General features: G+C 43.9%; 1 protein-coding gene across 1 annotated transcript in view; it reads right to left on the reverse strand.

Annotated features, from left to right (window-relative positions):
• Positions 1 to 23,750, reverse strand: part of ITGAV (integrin subunit alpha V) — a 63,864-nt gene that overhangs the window by 14,746 nt on the left and 25,368 nt on the right. The window contains exons 3-20 of the mRNA XM_081912111.1: positions 22,122 to 22,213; positions 20,692 to 20,806; positions 17,630 to 17,691; positions 16,458 to 16,503; positions 15,177 to 15,302; positions 14,283 to 14,327; positions 13,905 to 13,948; positions 13,748 to 13,804; positions 13,088 to 13,140; positions 10,907 to 11,115; positions 9,093 to 9,284; positions 8,254 to 8,299; positions 7,385 to 7,492; positions 6,205 to 6,263; positions 4,706 to 4,860; positions 4,203 to 4,340; positions 3,734 to 3,801; positions 485 to 632 (exon numbers count right to left, since the gene is read on the reverse strand). Of these exons, the coding sequence (XP_081768237.1) occupies positions 485 to 632; positions 3,734 to 3,801; positions 4,203 to 4,340; positions 4,706 to 4,860; positions 6,205 to 6,263; positions 7,385 to 7,492; positions 8,254 to 8,299; positions 9,093 to 9,284; positions 10,907 to 11,115; positions 13,088 to 13,140; positions 13,748 to 13,804; positions 13,905 to 13,948; positions 14,283 to 14,327; positions 15,177 to 15,302; positions 16,458 to 16,503; positions 17,630 to 17,691; positions 20,692 to 20,806; positions 22,122 to 22,213 (1,763 nt within the window). The remainder of the gene's footprint in view (positions 1 to 484; positions 633 to 3,733; positions 3,802 to 4,202; positions 4,341 to 4,705; positions 4,861 to 6,204; positions 6,264 to 7,384; positions 7,493 to 8,253; positions 8,300 to 9,092; positions 9,285 to 10,906; positions 11,116 to 13,087; positions 13,141 to 13,747; positions 13,805 to 13,904; positions 13,949 to 14,282; positions 14,328 to 15,176; positions 15,303 to 16,457; positions 16,504 to 17,629; positions 17,692 to 20,691; positions 20,807 to 22,121; positions 22,214 to 23,750) is intronic.

Genomic DNA, 23,750 nt, shown 5'->3' on the forward strand with positions numbered 1-23,750 from the left:
AAAATAGCCACAAAAGGTGGCACTGTTAAGCTTTGCCTAACAGCTTCCTTATTTTAAATGCTTAGACATTTTGAAGGAAGGAAAATGATTATATTTATAATGTGAAATTACTGAGGCCTATCATGAAGGAACTGAGATGCAGAGGCAAGAAAGCCACATGCCCACCAAGTGAAAGTTTGGGCTACACTGAACTAGCGCTTGATAAAAGTGTATGACATGGTAGACAGAACTATGGCTTGGGATGTGGGAGACCCAGGTTCAAATCCATGCTTAGGAGCCTGAAGCTCAATGAATGGTCTTGTCTAAAGCTCACTGTAGTTGCGCAGACCTGTTTCCCTAGCAGACTTATTCCATGTCCCATTTGTAATGTACAGATCTTCTGATCATGTGAGCAGCCCACTCATATTGCTGCTTCCCACATCAATTGTTTGAAACACAAACTTGTTGCAATAAATTCTGCTCACAGCGTACTCACTAGACTTACCTCCTTGTTGCGAACTATGCCAATGAAGTCTGCTTGAGGTGGGACGGTAACAAAGAGTTCAGCTTCATAGGCTCCCTCTCCTAGGTTCTCGGCATTGACGACTAGGGTTAAAGGATTCTCATCCCCAATATAGATCTGCTTCTGATCACTGCACAAGACCAATATGGAACAAAAGTGAGGCCTCTGGATCAGTGTTTCTCAACCTGTTGGTCATGACCTGCAAGTGGCTTGTGGGCTTTATAATAAACCCCCAATAATGTTTACTTTTAATCCTTAACTGGCCTGATGAATACCTCTTACAATGTTTTGTCTGAAAGGCTCAACATTTTAACTCTTGGGAGCCACTCTCTGCAGGTTGGCAGCAGATCCAGTGACAGCTCACTGTGAGGTGCTTGTACAGGGAATAATAATAATAATAATAATAATAATAATAATAATATTTATACCCCGCCCATCTGGCTGGGTTTCCCCAGCCACTCTGGACAGCTTCCAACCAAATATTAAAAACAATACAGAATCAAACATTAAAAACTTCCCTAAACAGGGCCGCCATCAGTTGTCTTTTGAAAGTAAAATAGTTGCTTACTGCCATGACATCTGCTGGGAGAGTGTTCCACAGGGCAGGGGCCACTACCGAGAAGGCTCTCTGCCTGGTTCCCTGTAACCTCACTTCTTGCAGCGAGGGAACCACCAGAAGGCCCTCAGAGCTGGACCTCAGTGTCTGGGCTGGATGATGGGGGTGGAGCCGCTCCTTCAGGTATACATGACCGAGGCTGTTTAGGGCTTTAAAGGTCAGCACCAACACTTTGAACTGTGCTCGGAAGCATACTGGGAGCCAATGAAGATCTTTCAGGACCGGTGTTATATGGTCTCGGGAATTGTTTAGTATGACTGTTACAGCTTGCATCTTATGCACAAGCACATTAAAAAAACCAAACCCTTCCTCTATGAGCACCTTGTGGTGAACAGTGATTGAATCTGCTGCTAGGGTTTGTTAAAGGGTAAGTTTGCTTAGAAGCAGAAGTCTGAACACGAGCAAAACCATTTTGCAACTGATGCCATGAAGTTGCCTTTGTTCCAAAATAACAATCCATCGAACTGTCGTGTGTGGGGACCCTCAAAGAGAATTTTTGGAAATTGAGGTTAGCTAAATTTTGGCTTCATGTTGCTATGTACCCTGAGCTTGCTGATGTAGCAGTCTCCATGCTGTTGCCATTTGATAGCACATATCTTTGCGAGACAGCCTTTTCAGCAATGACTGCTGTAAAGACGAAATACAGAAGCAGGCTATGTATCAATAATGATCTGAGACTATGTCTGACAACCATCAAACCCCACATTGATCTACTCTTCAGCAAAATGCAAGCTCAGCCACCCCACTGATACTTGCCAAGATGGACTTCGTTGTGAATAAAACTGTCAAAACCACTCATACTTTTTTTACATCTGACATGGCTTGAGTATCTGTATGTTTCTGCAATACATTTTTATAGCTTGTGATGGAATATCCTGCAATCAGATGGTTGGTGTCCTTACATTCCCACAAATATGAATAACTTTGAACGTACTATAAAAATTTCAACAAATCCCACATAAATGCTATTAATTTTTTGCTTGGATGTCTCAAGTAATGGTTATAAAAACAACAACTCGCAGTTAAAATAAACAAAACCAACAGCTGCCAAATGTCTAAGGTCCAAAATCCATGTAATAATCAATGGGTCACCATGCCAAATACATTTAGACTTGTGAGTTGACCTCTCAAAAAGGTTGGGAACCACTGCTCTAGATCAATGTGTTTCCATAGCTGTGTTAAAACCATAGCCTAGCACAGCCCCTCACCACAAAAAACCTTCTTGAGTCTGGGGGCGTATTTGGGAAACTAATAAACCTATAGGCACCACAAAACACCCATTCCACAGAAGAAAACTGGTGAAGTACAAACCCTGCCCACACCGCAAAACGTCTAAACGGCTCAAAACTAAAACATAGAAAAACAAAACAGGCCTCCCACCTCCCACAGAAAAACCTGACACCTGTAAGCAAATAATTTCAACCCCCCCAAAACCCTACTAATTAAAAAATAGGGTTGTAGGGGGGCTGGGTGGGTACTAAGTAGTCTGTCTGAGGGTGCCACGTTGGAGACTTCAGGCCCAGTGAGGTACTAGCATCACTCTGACATTGCACTCATTAGATCAGCCGAGTGCTTTTCAAAAACAGGTGTTCTGCAAGCACAAAAATCGCAAACTAAACAGTCCATCCTTCAGAAAATGCTTCTTCCACTCAAGCACATTTCTTCAACACCATAGTTTTGCAGACACTTGCCCACCCACCGCTGTAGCTCCCCACCCACTACAGCACATTAAACGTTTGAAAGAGCCTGCGGCAACACTTCTCCTAGGTGCTCCCAGGAACAACTTCATTTGTAAACTGCCAAGGTCATGCAACACATTAGCAGAACTGTACAGAAACAACTGAACAGCCAGCTATAGCAGAGGGCTTGGTATTGTGCTGTTTCCAGCTAAACAGCAGAGTCAGAGAATCACAGAATTGTAGATTCTTGAGGATCATCTAGTCTTCTCAGAACTCAAAAGCAGGGCATAAAGAGGGCATTTTGCTGCACAGAAGACAGACTGCGGGTAGTGCAGCTTGGCATAGGTACAAAAATCTATTGTATCTGGCCTGCCTAGATGTAAACTAATTATAAAGAGCTAGGCCTCACGAAACATACAGTATAGAAACAGCACTGCCATCTGCTGGATAAAATGACACAGAACCACCCCTTTATTTAGCAGTAACTCATGAAGATGTGAGATAAGGGAAACAAATTTTACACCGTCTTTATGTACATGGAAGAGCCCATCCATGTGCACAGTCCCTTTGCTCTGCCCTTCACAGCACAAACAATCAAACCAAGGAACCTCTAATTAATCAAAGTTTCTCATTTTGCCGAAACCATGAAACCATGGCTACTGGCTTTAGAACAAGCCATGCTATTGAGCCACAGTTTAAAGTTGGTTCAGTGTCTTAGCTTTTTCCTGAAACTAGCAGCCACAGTTTCTTGGTTCATGTGGAACAGGAAACCATGGTTAATCAGAGGATTCCTGAATGCTCGTACCAGAAAAGAAGGAGTAATGGGGCTGCACGTGTGGGAGAAAGGCTTGCACATATCTTAGTGAGATTGTCTGAACTGGGTCAAATGTCTTTACTATACTAATTGTCCATTTTGCAGAAGAGTTAGACTCGTACCTGTCCACGGCCACTTGCAAGTCCGGACGACAGACATTGTCCTCACCACAGTCCAGAAGAATATGAGCCTAAATATGTAAATAATAATAGTAATAATTAGGTACATGATATTTGAATTGTTCAGACTATCAGAATATGTATGCATTATATACTCCATGCTTTTACCCTATGTGGGAAAGTTAGCACTATTAATGTGAAACTCTTTCCCTATGTAGTAAGAGGGCAAAGGGCAAATTTGCAGCTTCCTTGCTTTTTGAACAGCGTACACCTGCTATCCGGCACTGATAAGGGCAAATGACAGAGGGGAACTGTTACAGAACACATTCTTCTGTGTTGTGGAGATTGAATTTCAAACTTCACTGCAAAGCCACATCTGAGGAACAAAATAACTTGTGTTTGTGAGAATTAACTTTAGGAGAGCTTGCCGATTCAAAAGTACGTTTTGCCATTAAATCTCTCAGTGCTGTACCTGTCTGCTAACGTTTGCAGGAGTGAACTGGTTGAGGATGGGTTGCAAGCCAGTAGAGTCCATAGCCGTTTTGTAATCTAGCTGATATTCCATGAATACGGTGATTGGAGTGAGCTTGTCTCTAAATTCGGAGTCGTCCTAAGGGAGAACAAAAATGGAGGTGCTTTTAGAAAACAAAAACTGCACGATTATACTGGAATGGAACTCAGTCAAACATCTACTACAAAGGTTTGTGGCTACCTACCACTTTAATGGAAACAATAGTGGATGGAATTAAAAACAACAACCAAGTAAATAAGAGGCAGCCATTTGTAAATTCTTTTGGAGAAAAGAGAAGGGCTGTTGCCATGAGGCAGAGCATCTGCTAGGCACACAGAAGGTTCCAAGTTCGAGTCCTGGCACTCCAGACAGGGCTCTCCCCGATTCTGGACATCAATAACGTTAACTCTACGTATAGCAAGAAGGCAGGAGGTGGGTGGGTTGTGGCCTTGTGTCACGCTTACCCTTAAAAATGCCTGAAGTTCTTCACAGCTCATTCGACCCCCTTTGGGGACAGTCATGTTCTTTGAGTGGACCGGTTGCCTGTTGTGGAGAAACAGCGCCCTCCTGATGGCACCTTTTTGCTTCAGCTTGTCCAACAGCAGCTCCACATGGAAAGCTGCCGCCAAAGGAAAAGGCATTTTAGTCAAGCAATGCTCACGTCTTACTGTGCCTTACTGCAGCAGCTGCTGGTAAGGCAGGATGCTGAGCTGGAAGAGATGCTGTGGCTGAGCAGTGGCCGAGAGAATCAGGACCATACAGGAAGGGGGCTGCTGACTAAGACTGCCAGCACAGGCTGCTAACATCAGCGCCCGTACCTCTACCCAGTTCTGCTAGCTAATCAGCAACTATTCACCTGCACGGCACTGACTCTCAATGCTCTCTGTTTCCACTGCTGCCTCAGGTCTCCCAGATTAACTGTTGCTCAGTGGGGATGTTCCATTCCTGTCTCTTAACTTCCCAGCATGTCTCCTATTAGTGTCACAATTCCTTAGTGGCTGCTGCTAGGCCTTGTTCTCACACATACGAGGTGGTACATTCTAGCCTAGCCTTATCCCAACATGCTAGCTTTGTCTAAACGCAAATAGTTTTTCCTCTGCAGAGGAACGGTTTGTTTTTATATAAAATTTTTATTAAATTTTCTGTTTTACAATTTAAAATACTCATCTTACATCCTTAAGATATCAATCACTTCCCTTCAGTATTCCATTATTGCAGCCCTATTCAGTATTCCATTATTGCAGCCATCAAAACTTTCTTACACTGTTGAATTTATCTTAATGCTGCCAGCATTTTCAGCTGTATACAATTATTTCCCATATATTCAATAAACGTTTTCCAATCCTCTCTAAGCATATGTTCTTCTTGTTCTCTTATGCCATATGTTAGGTCTGCAGGTTGTGCATATTCTGTCAACTTAAGTTGCCATTCTTTTTGGTTGGGACCTCGCTCGTTTTCCATTTTTGGGCTAACAAAACATGGGCCGCAGTAGTAGCATACATAAGTAACATTTGTTGACACCTGGGAATTTCAGTCTGAATTATCCTCAACAGAAAGGACTATGGTTTGGGTTTTTTTGGAAACACAATGCTCACAACTTTGCCAGCCAGTAACTTACAGCTGTGCTCCCTGATACTCCCATGCTTCTTTAAACCACTCAGGGAACCCCATATTTGAGTCCAGATAGGCCCATTTTCCAGGGTTCTTTGACTGATTCCTCAGAGAAGGAGATTTTTCCAGCTAGCAGACCACCACAAAGTTGCCTCCCATACATTGAGAAGAACAATGGTGTGAAGTCTGAGCCAGAAGATTTAAAAGGGGCATGGATTTTACACGTGTCTGATACCAGTGGGGCTTTGAACAGCCAAAGAAGTTTGACAATTTAAATTATTGCCACTGAACATCTGTTGACAATATGAGGAGAACCGAAGTGTATGGTAAGTAAATCTACTGAGGAACTTACTGAGGTCCCTGGGAAGACTTCCTTTGCCATCCGCTTTTAAGCAGAACTTTACTTTAAAACTGTTGGGGAAAATTAGAGAACATTTAAAAACAAAACACATTTTGTACCTGAAGATCAAGCTACATCTATTGATCAGCAGAAGTGCAGTAGTGGCTTCCAGACCTACCCTTTCATGACTGTTAATAAGATCTAGTTGCACGTGCAGATTCCTTGGTCAGTGTTGTTGGGTTTAAAGAAACTTAAAAAAGTTCCCTCCACTGCTTCCTTCAGCTCCCGGTTATTAAATATACTTGCTTAAGAGCATAGTTTATCTATTTTGGTAAGATTTTACTGCTACAGTATAACTGAGCTCTTATTAGGGCTGGTCCAAGACTTTTTGCTGCCTGAGGCAAAAACTCCCCAAATTCCATGTACTTAGGCCAACTGAATTGCCAGTTTAATATTTCAGCACCACATCTGAAGGCAGCAGGCTAGCCTGGGTGTGTGTGTGTATATGTGTGTGTGTGCAGGGCAGGCTGTGTAGCACACACAGCTATGTTCCTCAACACCTCATTGCTGCTGCCCATTACTGGTATGCCTCCCCCACCTAATGGTAAGGTTGGTCCTCACTCTTTTAAAGGCAAAATGGAAATTGCACTTGGAGGAGTACAAGAACTATGTTGGCCATTCAAAAGAGTTGGCAAGGCACGAAGCACAAGCAACTCACTTCCTTTCCACATCCTTACAGGACTTGTCCATGGAGGCGGAGGCGGCTAGAGCACATTCTCCCAATGGGGTGAACAGATTTCCACCCTTCCATTTAGCTAGCTCTGTTGATAGGCTCTTCCTGCTTCTGGAAAGGGCTTAGAATAGGACACGTCTGCAAAGCTGTTCATGCTTCAGATGGGACCATATAACATTACACAATGAATCCACTTAAGTTTCCCACCTGGGAAGAGCCTTTGACCATTTTTTAAACAGCAAGGACGGATTTGTATATATGTTTGCTTCTTTGGAGCATCCACAGGTTATGGACCTCGATGAGGAGGAAACTGTGTCCTTTGCTCCCTTGCATAAGGCCAGGAAGTGTGGGGAAACACGTTCCCTTTGCCCCTTGTCTCTCATGGCCTCCTTTGATTGACTGAAGAGGCTCCCAATCCATTTCGAGATTCCATTTCAAAATACAAATGAGTCATCTTACCAAGAAACTTTCTGGCCATTTTCATTCAGTTCACAGGATTTGTCTTCCGGATTTAGAATGGTTGGGGTGACTTCTAGTCCAGCATTTACTGTAATGACTGGCCGTGCCCTTTGAAAAGAAGCAAATGGGATGCAAAACAGGGTTAGTACATGAAAGAACCACCTTGTCCTCTTCTTTAGGCTCAGTGGGGCCAACCTCTGAGTAGATTTGTCCTAACTGGGGCTGGTGGATTGTCTGCTACATTTGCCTCAGCCTGGGGTCCTAATTGGGCCCTTCTGCAGGGAACAGACTGACCAGCCTGCACTGCCCCACGACTGTAGTAGTGACCTTATAGTAGCTACTCCCAGTTTGAACACCCTGGCGGTGGTGTTTCCTCTGCTGCTGCGCTTTCCAATGCTGCAGTGGGGCCTTCATGGTGGGAGAGCTCCCCCACTGGTGGAGGTCATTGGAGACCTACAGGCAGAATGTCTACCTAGTCCTATGGATCAGGGATTATGATTGCAAACCGGCTGATTGCAAACCATTCACGCTGCTGCTGCTTAAACCCAGATTTGTGATTGCAGCTTAGTTCTTTGACTAAACCCCAGGATGGTAGCTGCTGCTAAGCTCAGCTGCTGGCCAGAGGTTAACATGCATGGAGGTAGCTGTGTGCAACATGGAGGAAATAACAGAACACCCAGAGAACAGAACATTGTGCCCCTTGCTTGCAGGCCATTGAGCAAGGAGGGAACCATTCCTCACCCTGATATTCCTGTGGAGACCATGAGGTAGAAAAAGGCAACGCCTCTAACAGTGAAGCAAGCTTTGCTCCTCAGTAAAATGCAAATATCATTGGGTTTTTCCGCTCTCACTTAATTTTGAACACTTACCTATATAAGGCAACTTTGTCAGCACCAAAAGCACCTACAATCAAGTCTGGAAATAGAATAAAATAATATTGTTTTTAGAGTTGAGACTTTTTTTGAATGTTACGCAATTATCTGATTAGCAACAGGTCTCCAGTACGTGAATTAGGAGCAAGTGCTTTTGCTGAAAGAGCAAATAGGTAAACATTTAAATGTGGATGCAAAAGGGTAAAAATTGGGGATGCTTGTGGAACCTAAATCTGCTGAATTCTGTCTTAGATTTTAAGGAGCTGCTTTGCCAGACATGTTTACACAAACTCAAAAGGTTGATATCCATTATTCTTCAAAGATATGTTTTTGGAATTTTGCAAGCTGATTGAACAGAGAATTTTTGCTCTTTTTCCTGCCTATATCCTGTCACAAAGATATCAAAAGCAAATAGAAAAATGAAAGAAACTCTTCCTCCTTTCGCCAAATATTCCTGAAATTATTATTTCTCTTTGTTCAATTGTTAAGTGCTAAGGTTTTTAAAAGTGATGTGTTTTATTTTATTTTATTTTTTAATTCTACTATATTTCCATAAGAGAACAAATGGTGGGGGATTTTTCAAATATTCTGAAATAGCAGATATTCTGAAATCTGAAATTCATTCCAGAATACAAATGGTGTAGAATCCAAGGGACATCACAATGTCAGGATGCTAACAGAGTAGAATTGAGAGAATCTATTCATCCCTACTAAAGATCAAAACCCCATGAAATCTCTTTTTCTTATGCAGTTCTGAATTGGGCTTCTCCCTGTGAAATAAATGTTGGATTAGTTTACAAGATACAGGAACCGGCATTGCTATTATGAAAGATCACCTGGGTAGCCATTTTTGTCCACGTCGGTAGCTCCTTTCAGTGAGTAGCCAAAGCTTGGTGGCATTGTCTCAGAGGCCCATTGTCCTTCAAGGACCTGAGATGGCATCCCATTCAAACCTGTAGCTCTTCCATTGTAGATGTAAACCAGCCCTTTCTTGTCTTCTCCACCATAAGGGGCAGCAACTGCAATGTCTACAAGCCAAAACAAGGAATCTTTAGCATATCCAAACAGAAAGGAATCAAAATATATACTCCCGATGATTCTGCAGTAACACATATGAGTCAGTGGGAGTATTGCTGAGCCAATAACACACAGAGTCCACTAATTCCAGTTTCGTCCCCATCCCTCTCCCTGTTGAGTTCTACAAAAGCAGCACAAAGACTAAGGACGAGGAAGGTGACTGTTCCATCCCTGAGTTGGTTGTAAGGAGGAAGGCTGGAACGTGGTGAATGGCTGAATGAGGTCAGACTCAGGTTGTTGCAACAGTGCTCCATTTGTGCTAATGGACTAAAAGGTTCCCTTGGTAAAGGACCCCTAGAAGGTTAAGTCCAGCCAAAGGCGACTATGGGGCTGCGGCACTCATCTCACTTTCAAGCCGAGGGAGCTGGTATTTATCCACAGACAGCTTTCTGGGTCATGTGGCCAGCATGACTAAACCGCTTCTGGCGCAGCAGGACACCGTGACAGAAACCAGAGTGCACGGAAATGCCGTTTACCTTTCTGCCACAATGGTACCTATTTATCTACTTGCACTGGTATGCTTTCGAACTGCTAGGTTGGCAGGAGCTGGGACAGAGCAACAGGAGCTCACTCCATCATGGGGATTCGAATCGCTGACCTTCCAATCAGCGAGCCCAAGAGGTTCAGTGGTTTAGACCACAGTGCCACCCACGTCCCTAATGGTCTAGCCTCCACTGAGTTGGAGGCTTTGTATTCTGTTCAGATCCATGGACTTTTCCCTGCCTATTCAGTTTCACACCATGCTGTTGACTGGGATGGACTCAGCAATATGAGGTAAATACTTCAGAGTCAATGAGTGTTTGAACCTCCTAAAAAAAGGCTCAGCTTGCGCAGGGATCTCTGCCACGGAAACGCAATAATGCTCCTGTAATGGTTCTAGGGGTTGCTCGTGCGTAAGTTGCCGCCACTCCTGGCTAGGTTGCCTGGTTGAACCCTTTCTGTCTGGACAGCCTTTCACCCGTGGCTGTCTCAATCGCTGGCAGAATCCGTCAGTGGGCGTTTCTTGAACTTCTTCCAGCAAAGAAGTTATTTGACGCCAAGTCTCCTCCTACTCTCCCTGCGCGGAAGTCTTCTGCGCAGGGAGGGTGTGGGCAGCGGAGGACCCGTGCTCTCCCCGCTGGTCTCCGGTGATGAGTCCTGGAGCCTCCTCTCCGATTCCCCCATCTGCCCCCCTTCTCCACTGGTGTTATGCTGATTTCCTTCCCCGGCAGATGGGCTGCCTCTCTCCCTACTGGGACCCTCTCCGGCATCCCTCCGGAGCCTTCCCTCCGCCTCTGGCTCCGATGGCAGTTCCCTGACAGCTCCAAAATAAATTGTATTTGAAGTGCAAAGGCTTTCTGCTGTAGGCCTGAAAATTAAAGGTTAGAGGACTTGGGTGGGGAGGAAGTTTCTGTATAGGCGTTCCCACTCCTTCCCCAAATCCACTCTGTAGGGTCAGGAGAACCCACCAGAAAACATATGTAGGGGGGAAGGAGAGGGGCGATTGTCCCATCTGACAAGTAGATACGCTTGTGTTGACAGAATGATCAAAACAGTGTAATATTGAATTCCTCCCAATGACCCAACGCTTTACCATTGAAGCCGTCCTGATCAAGATCTCCCAAAGGTGCAATTGAACTGCTGAACCTTGCAAAAACCTCGAAGCCGTTCAGCTTCATGGCCTGACTCTGAAAGCCCCCAGAGGCTTGTTGGAGATAAACAGAAACTTGTCCCACTTCAAGAAGTTTGCCGTCAGAACCACGATCCATAAAGAGTGGGGCTCCTATGAGTAGATCTGTGTAACTGAAGAGAAAGAGAGAGGGGAAGAGATCAAGTATTTCAGACACGGCAAAAATCCCTACGTTTAAGGTGCTTCCATATGAGTGCAACCTGGTCAGAGAGATATCACAAATGGGTCACTGGCAAAGCGGCAGACGTCTGAATATGACCCTTGGATGAATGGAAAAACCCACACAGGACTGCAATTGGTTTCAACTCGCTTTTGGAGACTATCAGAAGTCACAAAGAAAAAGGAAAAATATATGAAAACAACAAGAAGAGATGCGGAAAACAACAAGAAAGGATTGGATAGAATTGTGAACATCATTTGGACAGATTTGTGGACATCAAAGCAGCAGCAACAAGATGATTGGATCCCTTTCGGAACTTGAAATATGGGTACCCCCAACAAAAATTTAAAATCTGGCTTTGTAATTTGGAATTAATGTGATTTTATTTGATTTGATTGGTCTGTTAATAAAAATTATTTTTTTTAAAAAAAAATGGGTCACTGGCAAAAAGGTTTCTTCAGCTTATTATATTTTCTCCGACGAGTGCCATTGTGCTCATGTTCTGCCCATGTTCTGTTTAAGCATCTGGTTGGCCACTGTGAGAACCAGATACTGGACTAGATGGGCCATTGGCCTGATCTAGAAGACTATTTTTATGTTCTTAAATCAAGATTAAAAGGGAAAGAAATATGTGCTGGCATTTTGATAGCAACAATGTAATGTGGATCCTGAAACATATGTACCTGCATGAGGAACCCCAGTCCTACAATAAACACCTGTCTAGAAACATTCTTAGAACTATAGGTTCACTTCAACGACAGCTGCAGTCTAGCCAAGTGAAGTACCTTTAAGGTTCAAAGGTTTGGTGGTTTGAAAACTATGAAAATTGCAGGTGCCTAATGCTGAGTGGATCATTCCCACTGTATGCTTTTAGTTTTGTTCCTTTGGCTTAAGAATTTATAAAAGTGAAGATTCCAACAGTCCTGTGTGCATGCACAGAACCCATTCACCCAACAGTTAAGGGGTGTGTGGGCTTTGCCAGTGACAGCCTGTAGTGTTTTTCTGGAATGGCGTTCTGGAGGGGTCACTTTTCTGTAGGGTAGGGAGGCAGAAAAGCTTCACCGCATATGCAGTGTAGCCAACGGGTTGTAGCCAACTAAATTCTACTTAGGACTCAGCTATACAGCTGCAAACAAAACATTCTAAGTGTGTTGTAAAGTGCATTATACAAATGTGACACTAGGTGGTGATGGTGAGCTATGTAAAATTCAATATATTTTTCAAAACATTTTTTTAAAAAAAATCAAAGTGTTTTTTATATGTGTGTAGCTTTCACCTCAGAGTAGACTTGTTTAAATTACTGGGCCTAAGTTAATTTCCATTAATTTCAGGGGATCTGCTCTGAGTATGAGTAACCATGGATATAACCCAAAAATTTCTGCCCAAAGACGCCAAGAGCAATTAGAATGCCCGAAGACATTTAAATGTGTCATCACACAGTATGATTTAAAAGAAAATCAGCTAATCTATCCCACAAAACGAGCGGTGTCATTCATTCTCAAAAGGGCATCTGTCAGATATACCTAACACAAGGAATGAAAGGGGAGGAAAAGGAAAATAAAGGAAGAAGTGAGATAAAGAACTGAGGGAGTTGCATGGGAGAAAGGGATGATGAGGCAAGATCTGTGTCTAGGAACCTCTATAATTACAAGCAGGCCACTCTCGAGGGATTCATAGCTGTACTATGTATAATGTATTCACAGGACAATTAAGCCATGCATGAAGTGTTTAGAGATTTATATACCAAGCACTCCAGATAAGATGCATGCAGGGACCCCAGCAGAACAAGCCAGCAGGAGAAACTCTGTGTGCATCACTGGCTTTCAATTACTCTTTGCAAATCTTCTATTTTTATCCTAAAAAAGATTTTTTTTTTTTTAAGGCACGCAATTCTTTCCAGGAAGAATGAAAAAATAATCACTTACTCATCCCCATTGATATCTGTGGCAGCTACAGAATATCCAAAATATGCAGCCATCTGGGAGATAAGATTAAACAGGAAAATGTTGCATTTTATGTAAATACGTCAGTAAAGATATTTCGGAATTAGTGACTGCCCCCTCAATAAAAGCTCCCTTGCTTCTCCACACTTGCATCTGGGATGTGTTTAGCTGTACTGTATATGTTATTTTGGAATATTATTTATTTCTTATAATAAAGGTTTTTTTTATTAAAAAAATGTTTAAAAAAGGTTCCTTGCCATGCATTCTTTAAAGGCTTTGGATTACTCCTCCCACTTTTGCCTCTGGCTCCACCCACAACTGTCATGTGGTTCCTTTAAGCTAAAAGATGCCCCCCCCCTATAATTAATCAGGAAAGAGGATTTCTCTAACCAAAGAGCAGCTCTTTATTTCAAAATAATCTTGTTGATTTCAGGCATACTTGGTCAACAACCAAATATGCTGCCGGTTTGAACAGATGTGATCAGGGGTAGATTGCTTATGGTTATGTTTCCCTGTTCTTAAAACAACTCCCAAATCGACATTCTCTGACTTGCTGTAGGTTACTTTGTGGATTTATAACACCTAGATTCCACTAACCAATGATAGATAATATAAATCAAAACATTGCAGAGAAAACCATACCTGCTCTCCAGTAAAGTTATACATGGACGCCATGGTGTCTCCATTATAAATAGACACCTGCATGAAAAAGATACAATTTAACATCTGCACTGCACAATATTTTAGAAGTTGCTGGGATAATACCAGCTGTTAAAAGTATATTATGTAAGTTCCTTACCATGCCCAAAGTTCTTGCTGCTCTTGGGACCCCAGAGACAAAATCTGAAAATAAGAAAGATGACATGACCTATATGGATAGTAGTCAATGACCTTCAGAAACATTTTCCATTTAGGCCGCCATTCTGCCAATAGTTGCACATAGGTAAGGACTCTTGACTTTATCCTCTAGCAATGAGCTGCAAGAATGTAGCCTTAACTAGGTCCAGTGGTAAGCTAGGAGCTGTGCAGAAGCCCCACGGTCCCTACTAAAGAGTGCTTAAAATTTACCAAAGTTTACTTGCAAAACAGGGCTGAGAGGTGAGATATTGGCAAACAATAATGGAGCCGGGGCAAGCCAAATCTTACCAAAGAGGGAGCAAAAATTAATAAGCCATACCTTCTATGCCATCATGGCTGAAATCTCCCACAGCTACTGAATAACCTGTCGAACATGAAAGGGGTAATCATGACTTATCAATGCACATGACATATTACAACCTTAAATAAATACCAAGAGGCAGTTTCCCCTGCATCAATTCAGGTATGTCGATCTGGCTGCTTCCCAATTAGCTAATCCGATCCCAATTAGCTAATTTGATTCTCCTACTTTTGCTTGATGGGGAGGGGGAAGGAGGTGTTGGTGGCTCAGAGACCAGGGACAGAGAGGCTGCCAGCTTTGCAGGCAAGGGGTGACATAACTGAGGGGTGAGCCCTTTGGGGGTGCTGCAGAAAGAATGTAGTTGGTTTAGGGAGCCATGGACTCAAAAAGGTTGAAAATAAAGAACAAAGCTTTTCAAACTGTGTGTCGCGACACATCACTGTGTTGGCTGCAGTGTGTAGGTGTGTTGTGTGAACACTCCCCACGCTCCTTCCGGGGCTGGAAAGGGATGAGTTTAACCTCAGGTTTGCTAGTAAAACTGTGTTGCGAAATGATGCATGTCTAAAAAGCGTGTCGCCAATATGAAAAGTTTGGAAAGCTCTGCCCTAGAAACTCACCAAACCACCAGCGTGTGAGGCAAGAGCAGCTAGAAAGCAAAACGAACTTTGGAGAAACAAGCCATGGTTTACTTGATCATCTATGGCACAGTTCATCATTAACTCGTGGTTTGCTTTACAAACCATGGCTTAAACAATTGCTTAGCATTATGGGTCATTCCCAAGGGCATTTTGGTACCTGCTTAGCACTAGCTTTCACTAATATCACTGGATGGGGAGGGAGGAATGAAGAACCTCAGACTCAGTCTTACAAGGCACACAATTTTTACCAGTGTTTTACTCTCAAGTAACCTACCCAAGTAGCTGTCATCGAAAGCAGCATTGGCCGACCGCGTTGCTAACTGGCTGTCATACTTGGTAGTGTAGACTTTAGGGTTGTATTTTGACACAATCTCAGCCACTTTATCAGAAATGAGCTGGCCTGTTGGGTACCAAGTAGAAGAGGGGACATAAAAACACAGACGGAGCTATTAGACCATACTTGCAGTCTCCTAGTTCACATTAGAGAAAGACAAATGGAAGCAAGGAGCTGGGAGTAAAAATAAGCAACTTGAAACAACTTCTTTATTAAACTGATAGTTACTGAGGAGAAAGATTCTATAATGATAGACACGTTAATCTGTTGCGTTTAAAAAATACAAAGAATCACGTGGCGCTTTGAAGAGGGAGGGTGGAATTCAACATAGCACAAAGGGGTTTATGCACACGGGGAATGAGGTGTACTCACATGACGGGAGTTTGCCCCTTCTGCTCCCCCTAAACCTGTTCTGGGGGTTCCTCCCAATCCCCTGAAGCAGATTCCAGGGTTGTGGGGTAAGGAGGGGGGGGAGGGGGGAGACCCACTGAGTGAGCAGAACTCATTCCTAACAAGTAACAACTTAGTCCAATCAAACCCCAATGTATTTATTGCAGCATAAGCTTTCATAGGCAGGCATTTAATTCATCAACTACATGAAGAACCAAGACATTACATTACACATTACATTACACGCAAATATGTATAACTAAACCCCAATGGAATCTACCCTGCTCCATCCCAGAAAAAGCCAATTTAGGATTTGAGCAGAAACAGAGCCAGGGGAGAAGCTTGGCCCTTTCCTCTTCTATTACTCCAAATGCCCCACAGCTGCTTTTCATCCTCACAGGAATCCAAATACATGCTTGCAAATGCAGTGCCATAGCTACGGGGGGCAAGCTGGTTTTTTTGCCCTTGGTGAAGCCTCCAGAGGGGTGTCACTGAGGCTGCCGACATCTCTGTGTGTATACGCAAATGCTTATGTGTGGGGTGCCATATTGGGTCTTTGACCTGGGTGAAATAAAGCCTAGTTTCGCCCCTGGCAAAGGTAAAGTCTTGCGAGGGTCAGGAAACCTGCAATGGAAAACGCAGCTGCGAAGGACAATTTGAAGCAGAGAAACAGCAGACAGCGAAAGTCACCGCTTCTCCACTCAAAATCACCCCCTCTTCAATTAACCTTGCCAGAAAGGAAACTTGTTGCATATGGTTTATTTTGCTAATGTCCTTAATAGGACAGCAGAAGATTAAATAGAATGGCCAGCTTTTTACCAGCTGTCTCACCTTGCCAGTAAAAACTTCCAGGTCCTCCAAGAAGTACTCTATCTCCCTGGGGTAAGAGTGGAAGGAAAAAAATATGTTAGTTTCTTTTCTTGTTACTTCTAAGGCAGGGGACAGGGACGTTTTCAGCCTGGTGGAAGACAGACAGCTCAAATTCCCACCAACTGCTATTCTACACTCCCTCACAATTACCTTAACATTCCATACTTCAAGCAATCTTCTCCCCATCCCCCTCTGAATGCAAACCATAAATACGATTTAGTACAAAAAAATTAACCTAACCGCAGTTCCTAGTTTGGACATATTGAGAAACTGTGGCTAGTTTAAACCAGGAAACGGATGCTTCCTGTCGAACCTTAAGGTTCCAGCAGGCTCGTTCCTGTAACAATAAACTATGGTTTAGCACTATATCCAAACAAGGTAATTGTATTCAGTGCCCTTCAAAACTCTTTAAATCGCTATCCAACCCAATGCCCTCTGGATGTTGAGAACTACAACTTCCCATCATCCCTGACCATTGGCCGTGCTGGCTGGGGCTGATAGCATAAACCATTCCTGTTTGTTTCTTTTTTCCCTCCATTATCTGGTGATCAGATATACTGCTTCTGCGTGTGGAGGTTCCATTCTTTAAGTCAGAGATGGAGAAGCTGTGGCTTTTCAATTGTCATTGGACTCCCAACTCCCATTCCCATGGTTGGGAATGATGGGAGTTGTAGTTTAGCAACACCTGAAATGCCACAGTTCCCCTATCCCTGCTTTAAGAATCTGCACCTGTTGTTGCACAGTGAAATAATGACAGAGACCAGTATATATATATTCTGATTTTCAGACTAATTAGTGTTGTTAAAAGACAAAGGCAAATGGAAATTCTTAAATACATTGTTATATTCTGTAGCAGAATTAACCCAATAGGAGAGATAGCATCTCCTTCTTATTAATTCCTATTCTTCCCTGATTTGCTCACATGCTCTTTGAAATCCTGAGCTGAATAAATGATTTCTGTCTAGCAGGCTACATCCAGATGTATAAATCTAAGCCAACAGGAGCGAAGTGTAAGAAGCCCCTTGAAAAGCTGATCTGACAGATATGCCTTTATAGAATTGATTTCTACAGACACTTTCTCCTTTGCTGTCAGGTACTGGAAAAAGGAATACATACAGTTATAGCTTCCCTACCTGAGTAAAGTCAATGCTGAATCCACCTTGACAAAAGCCCTGTCCTTCAGCGTCAATGCTTGCTGTGAGAACAAGAGAAATGGGAAACAATAGATGGTGAAGATGTTTAACACAAATCCCTGTGCATAATAGTGTCAAGAAAGACCTTAATCTGGAACAACCACTGCTCTAAGCCAAGCTGCCACATAACTTCCTCTTGTTCTCTTCAAATGGGAAAAAGGGTACTTAAGATGCTTACCTGGGAGATGCCCTACCTGGTGAACTGGTGCTGGCTCCCCATTGGCCAGAAAGAGTCAGAGGTCATTTCCTCGAAAGAGAGAGCCTTTAAAAAGCTGAGCTGCCCTTGCAGGTGGGTTCCACCAGCATCAGGAAGCTGAACATTCTCACTGACTACTCATATGTAGACTAGAAGTATTATCTTTAATGGCTAGGCTAGGATTAGTCCAGTTTTTAGAGCCACAGTGCTCTGGCTTATTTTTGGTGGCAGCAAGTACCGTATCTTGAGACCCAGCTGGAAGTACTGCAGGGCTGTTGTGCAGTAGCCAAGCAAGCAAGCAGGTCTGAGAGGTTCTCCTGAGTGTCCTCCTGAGCGACAATAGAGGGAAGGGGAAGGAGGGACCTCCTCTGCCTCCCTTGCCCCTCCTTCCTTCTCTCTCACTGGTGCTCCTCCTCAGCCACTGCCCACTGGTCTCACATAGTGTGAGTCTGTTGCCGCTTGGCCCCCTCCACCACCCTGACCTCTCCTCTCCTCCTCCCCACTCGTGGGTGAGAGGCTCGAGCTGTGGCTCAAGTCGCCCTGAGAGCTGGCCGTCTACCCCCAATGGCCCTGCCTGTCTATGTGAGTCAAGGGGAAGAATGGAGCCTGGGTGGTGATGGAGTCAGGAGGCAGAATGCAGGGAACCTCCACTCCACAAAGGGGGGAGGGAGGATTTGGTGTCATGAAAGTGTGTGTGCCCCCCAATCCCCACCCCAATGCGTACTTTATTTTGCCTGACCTGTCCTGTATTTTGCCCAACCCAAAGTGGCAGCTCCATCCCAGACCCATAGAATTGTAGAGTTGGAAGGGAGCCTGAGGACCATCTAATCCCCTGCAGTGAGCACCAGGATTAGATGCAACCGAGCTATGTGTCTTGTGGCCTGCCATTGAGGTTTAGCCATTCCCCACCCCCCTTTTTAAGACTCAGTCCAGCCAGGCAGCACAAAGAGGTTTAGTGGGGCTCTGGTCTGCTGATATGGTTCATTTGGCTTTGGGTCCCATAATCTGTGCAGGCCTGACCTACGCTGGTCAGAACAGAATTCCCCCCCCCCCCCATTGTTAAGGCCAACACAATCGATCCAAAGGGCTCTACCTGTTTCTAAACACGTTAAGTACGAAATCTAGCATGGCGAGTATATGCTGCTTTTCTTCTCTATTTACAGATCAGCAACCTACAAACAGCTTTGAGATGTCGCCTGCCTTTAAAAGAAAGGGAATTCCAGAGCTAATCCCTCGCATGCCACAAGACAGCCCAAGGAGGCTTTCTTATGATGTGGTTAATCCCTCTGAATACAGAGCTTTATAACAGAAATGCTAACAGTCTCTTATCGGTATTGCGGTATATAACAGAGTGCACATTTCACTTAGGGCATTCCGTGCCCCTTTGATCCTGGGAATGACTCTGGAATGCACTCTCCCTCTCTGGGCTCTTGCTGTTTAAATAGATTTTATGCATGTGCACACAGGGGTGGAGGGTTAATTTTGATCCCCACTGGAGATGGACTAAATACGTCTGTTCTAGTTCGGAAGTAATTTGGACCTACTGGGTTCCCCCCCTTTTTTTAACAAAATCAGCTGGATATCCAAGTTTGGTGTTCCAGCTTAGCTGGAATAATAACCTTTTGTGACCTGGAAAGTCACAGGGGCTGTAGTAGATGGTTCTGCCCAAACAGGATGCAGCTTACATCCCAGCTGTTGGAGCCAAGCTACATGATCAGCAGCTCTGCATGATGTATCTGTTACTGGAACATATTGCAGGGTGCTTCCTTGTGTAAAAAGCAACAACACATATTGTACATACAGACCAGTAACCTTTTCTAAGACCTACTAGTTGTTACATAGGCAAGGGGCTTGCTATTATTATTTTGCAAGAAACCATCTAAACATTTATTCTACTGATTGTAAAAACTTTCCTACCTTGCCAAAAAACCGGGGTTTTTTTGGAGGGTGGAGGAGTGATCCTAGTACCCCTTTGGTTTGTTCTTTTCCGTACACACCAAGGTCATGACTAGCCTTCAACAGAGGCTGCCATTTACAGGTTTTTATTTTTGTTTTAAAAAAGATACAGTGCCGAACCATGCACATAACATCACACGTCATTTGGCCCTTAGCCTTCTCAGTCGTTTGGCACAGTCCCATTGCAGTGACTCTGCATTAAAAATCAATGAAAGAACCAAGCCCAACAGATTATTGCTATCATCATATTTCCACTTCTATCTTCAGATCCCTACGAAATTTCTACCTGCTGTGAAATTTGGAACCAGACTGAGCATTAAATTGATCTGCAGAGGATCCTATCGTCTCGCAGGTTTTGTTTTTGTATGACCACGCACCCTAGTTCTAGAACCACCAATGTGACACCACAGCATTCTCAGATATGCTCTTCCCAAGTGCCTGCCAAGGTTTCCTGCCCCTCTGATTTTTTTCCCCCAATGAGCTTTTTTTTTAAAAAAAATAATAATAATTGTTTGTTTGGTTGGTTGTGTATTTGGGGAAGGGGTAGCCTGCTTTCTTTACTTTTGTGTTGTATTTGTTTTGGAATGTGTCTAGATGTTTTTCCTGTTATTTTGTGGGAGAAGGGCTCTGATCATCGCCAGTTTTCCATTTTGTGGTGACCGCAAGAGTTTCTTAGATTTCTATATATTCCCCTTGGGCCCCAAAAGGCTGGGGACGGCTGCCTTAAACCACTGTTGCAAAGATGTGGGTGTGTTTCTTCCACACACCTTAAAGTTGTGCTTATAATACGACGGCAGACAGAAAATAGATTCAGGGCTGTAATTACAATAGCAAGACATTCTCCACATACTTGACCTGCAGGGAGCGTATTCAAAAGCTTTGGACCCGTCATGAAGATAACATGTTCCCACAGGCTCCCTCTCTGCTTTCTGTTCTGTTCTCCAGTGGTACAATGGGGCACACGCCTGCGGGGGAAGCAAAATGGCAGCATTTAGAAAGCTCTTTTTAAAAGTCCACCATTATACTTGGTGCAGTGAGAGGCTGAGAATCAACGGTGGGGGGGGGGGGGAATGCTTTTGAAAAGGGGACAAACGATGCTTGCCTCAGCCAACCATAGAGAGGGGAACGTCTGCCTTGTCTGCAGCTTAAACAAAGTCTGGTGAAGGCAAATGAGGTGCTTCGCAAAGTGATTTGGCTGAAGTTTCGCAAAAAAATAACAAGGGAAGGAAAAGAAACGACGCAAACAAAAACTTCCTCACGTCAGCTAACTTTCAGGGCGCCCTAGCCATTAATTTCCTGGCACCACCCAAGCACCAAGGCTGTGTCAGCATCTGCCTCAGCCTGTAGCTCAGTTAAGCAGCTGCTGCATGGAAGTGCTCAAATGATCCAAGCAAACACTTGAAGGAATGGGTGCTCATTGACTGTGCAGTAAGGTGCTGGGCAGCTGGAGGAAGTCCATCTATCTAAAGGCCAGGGAGTGCACAAAGGTCTGTCAAACTATGGTACCCTACATATATTGTTGGACTCCAACTCCCATCAGCCCAAGGCACCACCGTCAATGGTTAGGGATACTGGGATCTGGAGTCTAGCAACATCTGGAGAGCACGTCGACTGTCTCTGTGCTATAACATAGCTGAAAAATGTTGGGGCCTTTGAATTCCTCCAAACCTGTTGATGTTGCCCTCTTTATGTGTGAATGGTGCTGTTTTGGCTGTGTAAGAACGGGCACTCACAGAGTTCACTGTCAGTATATACAGGTACAGATGCAGCACGGCAACAAAATGCTGCAGTGTGGAGTGCTTCTGTTGAGGGCTCCAGCTACTCCATGCCATCTCTCTGAAAACACCCTGCTTTCCACCACCATAATCAAATAGTGAGTCTGCCTTTTTTAGGCCCACTGAGCATCCCAAGTCTCTGTTGGGCTGTTTGGGTCCCCTGCTCCCCCAGTTCTTTAATTTCTCTACTGATATCTATGGACATCTTCTCCATTTGAATCAGGGAGTGACCTATCAGACACTATCTTCTCCCACCTACTTAATTAAAAGGCCTCCCCTTAGTCTCTCAACATCCCATGGGACAGTTTGAGTGGATTCTGCCTGCCACCAACAATTCTGCTGATTTTTTTTGTACATTGGAGTTACCCTGAGCTTGCTGATTCTACTCTCTTATGAGTGGGTGGTGTACAAAGACGTTAATTGATACTCAATCAATTTGATTGATTGACTTGTAAATAGATATGATGATAACAGCATGCAATAAACACTGAAAATGAAGGCTTACCAAAATTTTGTCATCTTTCGATCTCACCGATGCGCCAAACCATTGATGGGACTTGAATTCCAGAGGATCGTTTTTTGCAAAATCTCTGTTGCCTAGAAGACAAACAACCCCGTCATGGAGCTATGAAAATGACATTTCAATGTTGTAACATCTGAACACTTCTCCTGGTATCCCCCGCAGAGGACCTTAAGGTACATGAATAACCATAGTTTAGAGGTCCCGGGCCCTAAGGAAGTCAGACTATCCTCCACCAGGGCCAGGGCCTTTTCAGTGACGGCTCTGACCTGGTGGAATGCTCTGTCCCATGAGACTAGGGCCCTTGAGGATTTAACCTCCTTCCGCCGGGTCTGTAAGACAGAGCTATTCCGCCTGGCCTTTGATTTGAATTCAGCCTGATCTTATATTTCCTTTCTCTTCTCTCCCCATCCCCTTTTTATGAAGATTACCCAATCTGAGACCCCACAGCTAATTCTCCCCTGGCCTCCCCGCTGGACCAAGTAGGACTAATTCAGCCAGCTACCCCAGGTGACTATCTAATGCCTATTGGATGGATTTCCCCCAAATTGATTTTTGAACTTTGAATTTTATTGTTATTCATGCTTTTATACTGTATTTTATGCTGCTTCTATGTTGTATTACAATTAAGTGTTTGTTAAGTGACTGTTAAAGTGGTACCCATGAGTTTTAAATGTATGGTGCACATGTGACCCTATTCAAGCATTCCACTTATGTGTTGATTAAACACATGAGAGGGAACAGCAAGAGTGCTAGGTCTCCACCCAATCTTCCACAAGTTGCAGAGCAAACCTATGCAGTTCAGAATTTCCTGCACTTACAGAGGCTCTCTGTGTGCTTTAGAATCTAGAGGTCTAAATTGTGCAGTTCACCCTCCAGCTTGTGAAAGGCAATGGGGATGGCTGCCAAGTGTGGTGGAGGTGGCAGAGCTTAGTGTGCTTATTCACACGTGTGAAGAAGGGCTACTCCACCTGAAGCATTTGCAAAACTGTTTGAAGTTCTCCTATCTATGGTGTTTGAGTTGGCTCATTCACACACCAAGGAACCATGCATTCATCAACAGTGATAATGTTGCCCATTGTCAGCCTACTAGATTACAAAGACCTGAATCACCTATTGAAAAAAAAACGGTATCTGTTAAAAGACTTGCCTCTTCTCAAAGACAGAATGGCACCTTAGAAGCTGTGCCTAGCTGTCTGGGATCAGTGATAATGGACAAGGTCTCCATGAGATGAGGATATGGCTCCAGTCTAAAGGTCCTCATTATCTTGGTGGAAGTGACCCTCATAACTTGATCACCATGCTGGGAACATAGGAAGATGCCTTATACTAGATCAGACTATTTGGTCATCTACACCAGTGTTCCCAAACTTGGGTCTCGAGCTGTTTTTGGACTACAACTCCCATAATCCCTAGCAAGCAAGACAATGGTCAGGAATGATGGAAATTATAGTCTGAAAACAGCTGGAGGCCAAAGTTTAGGACACACTGATCTACACCAATACTGTTTACTCTCATGCAAATGTCTCTCGAAGGAAGGGATGGGGAACTTCCAGGTGGTACTAGACTCCAGCTTCCATCTGTCCCAGCTACATAGCCAATGGTCAAGGATGA

This window comes from Podarcis melisellensis (genome assembly GCF_964234715.1).
Source record: "Podarcis melisellensis genome assembly, chromosome: 1".
In the NCBI taxonomy this organism is placed as follows: domain Eukaryota; kingdom Metazoa; phylum Chordata; class Lepidosauria; order Squamata; family Lacertidae; genus Podarcis; species Podarcis melisellensis.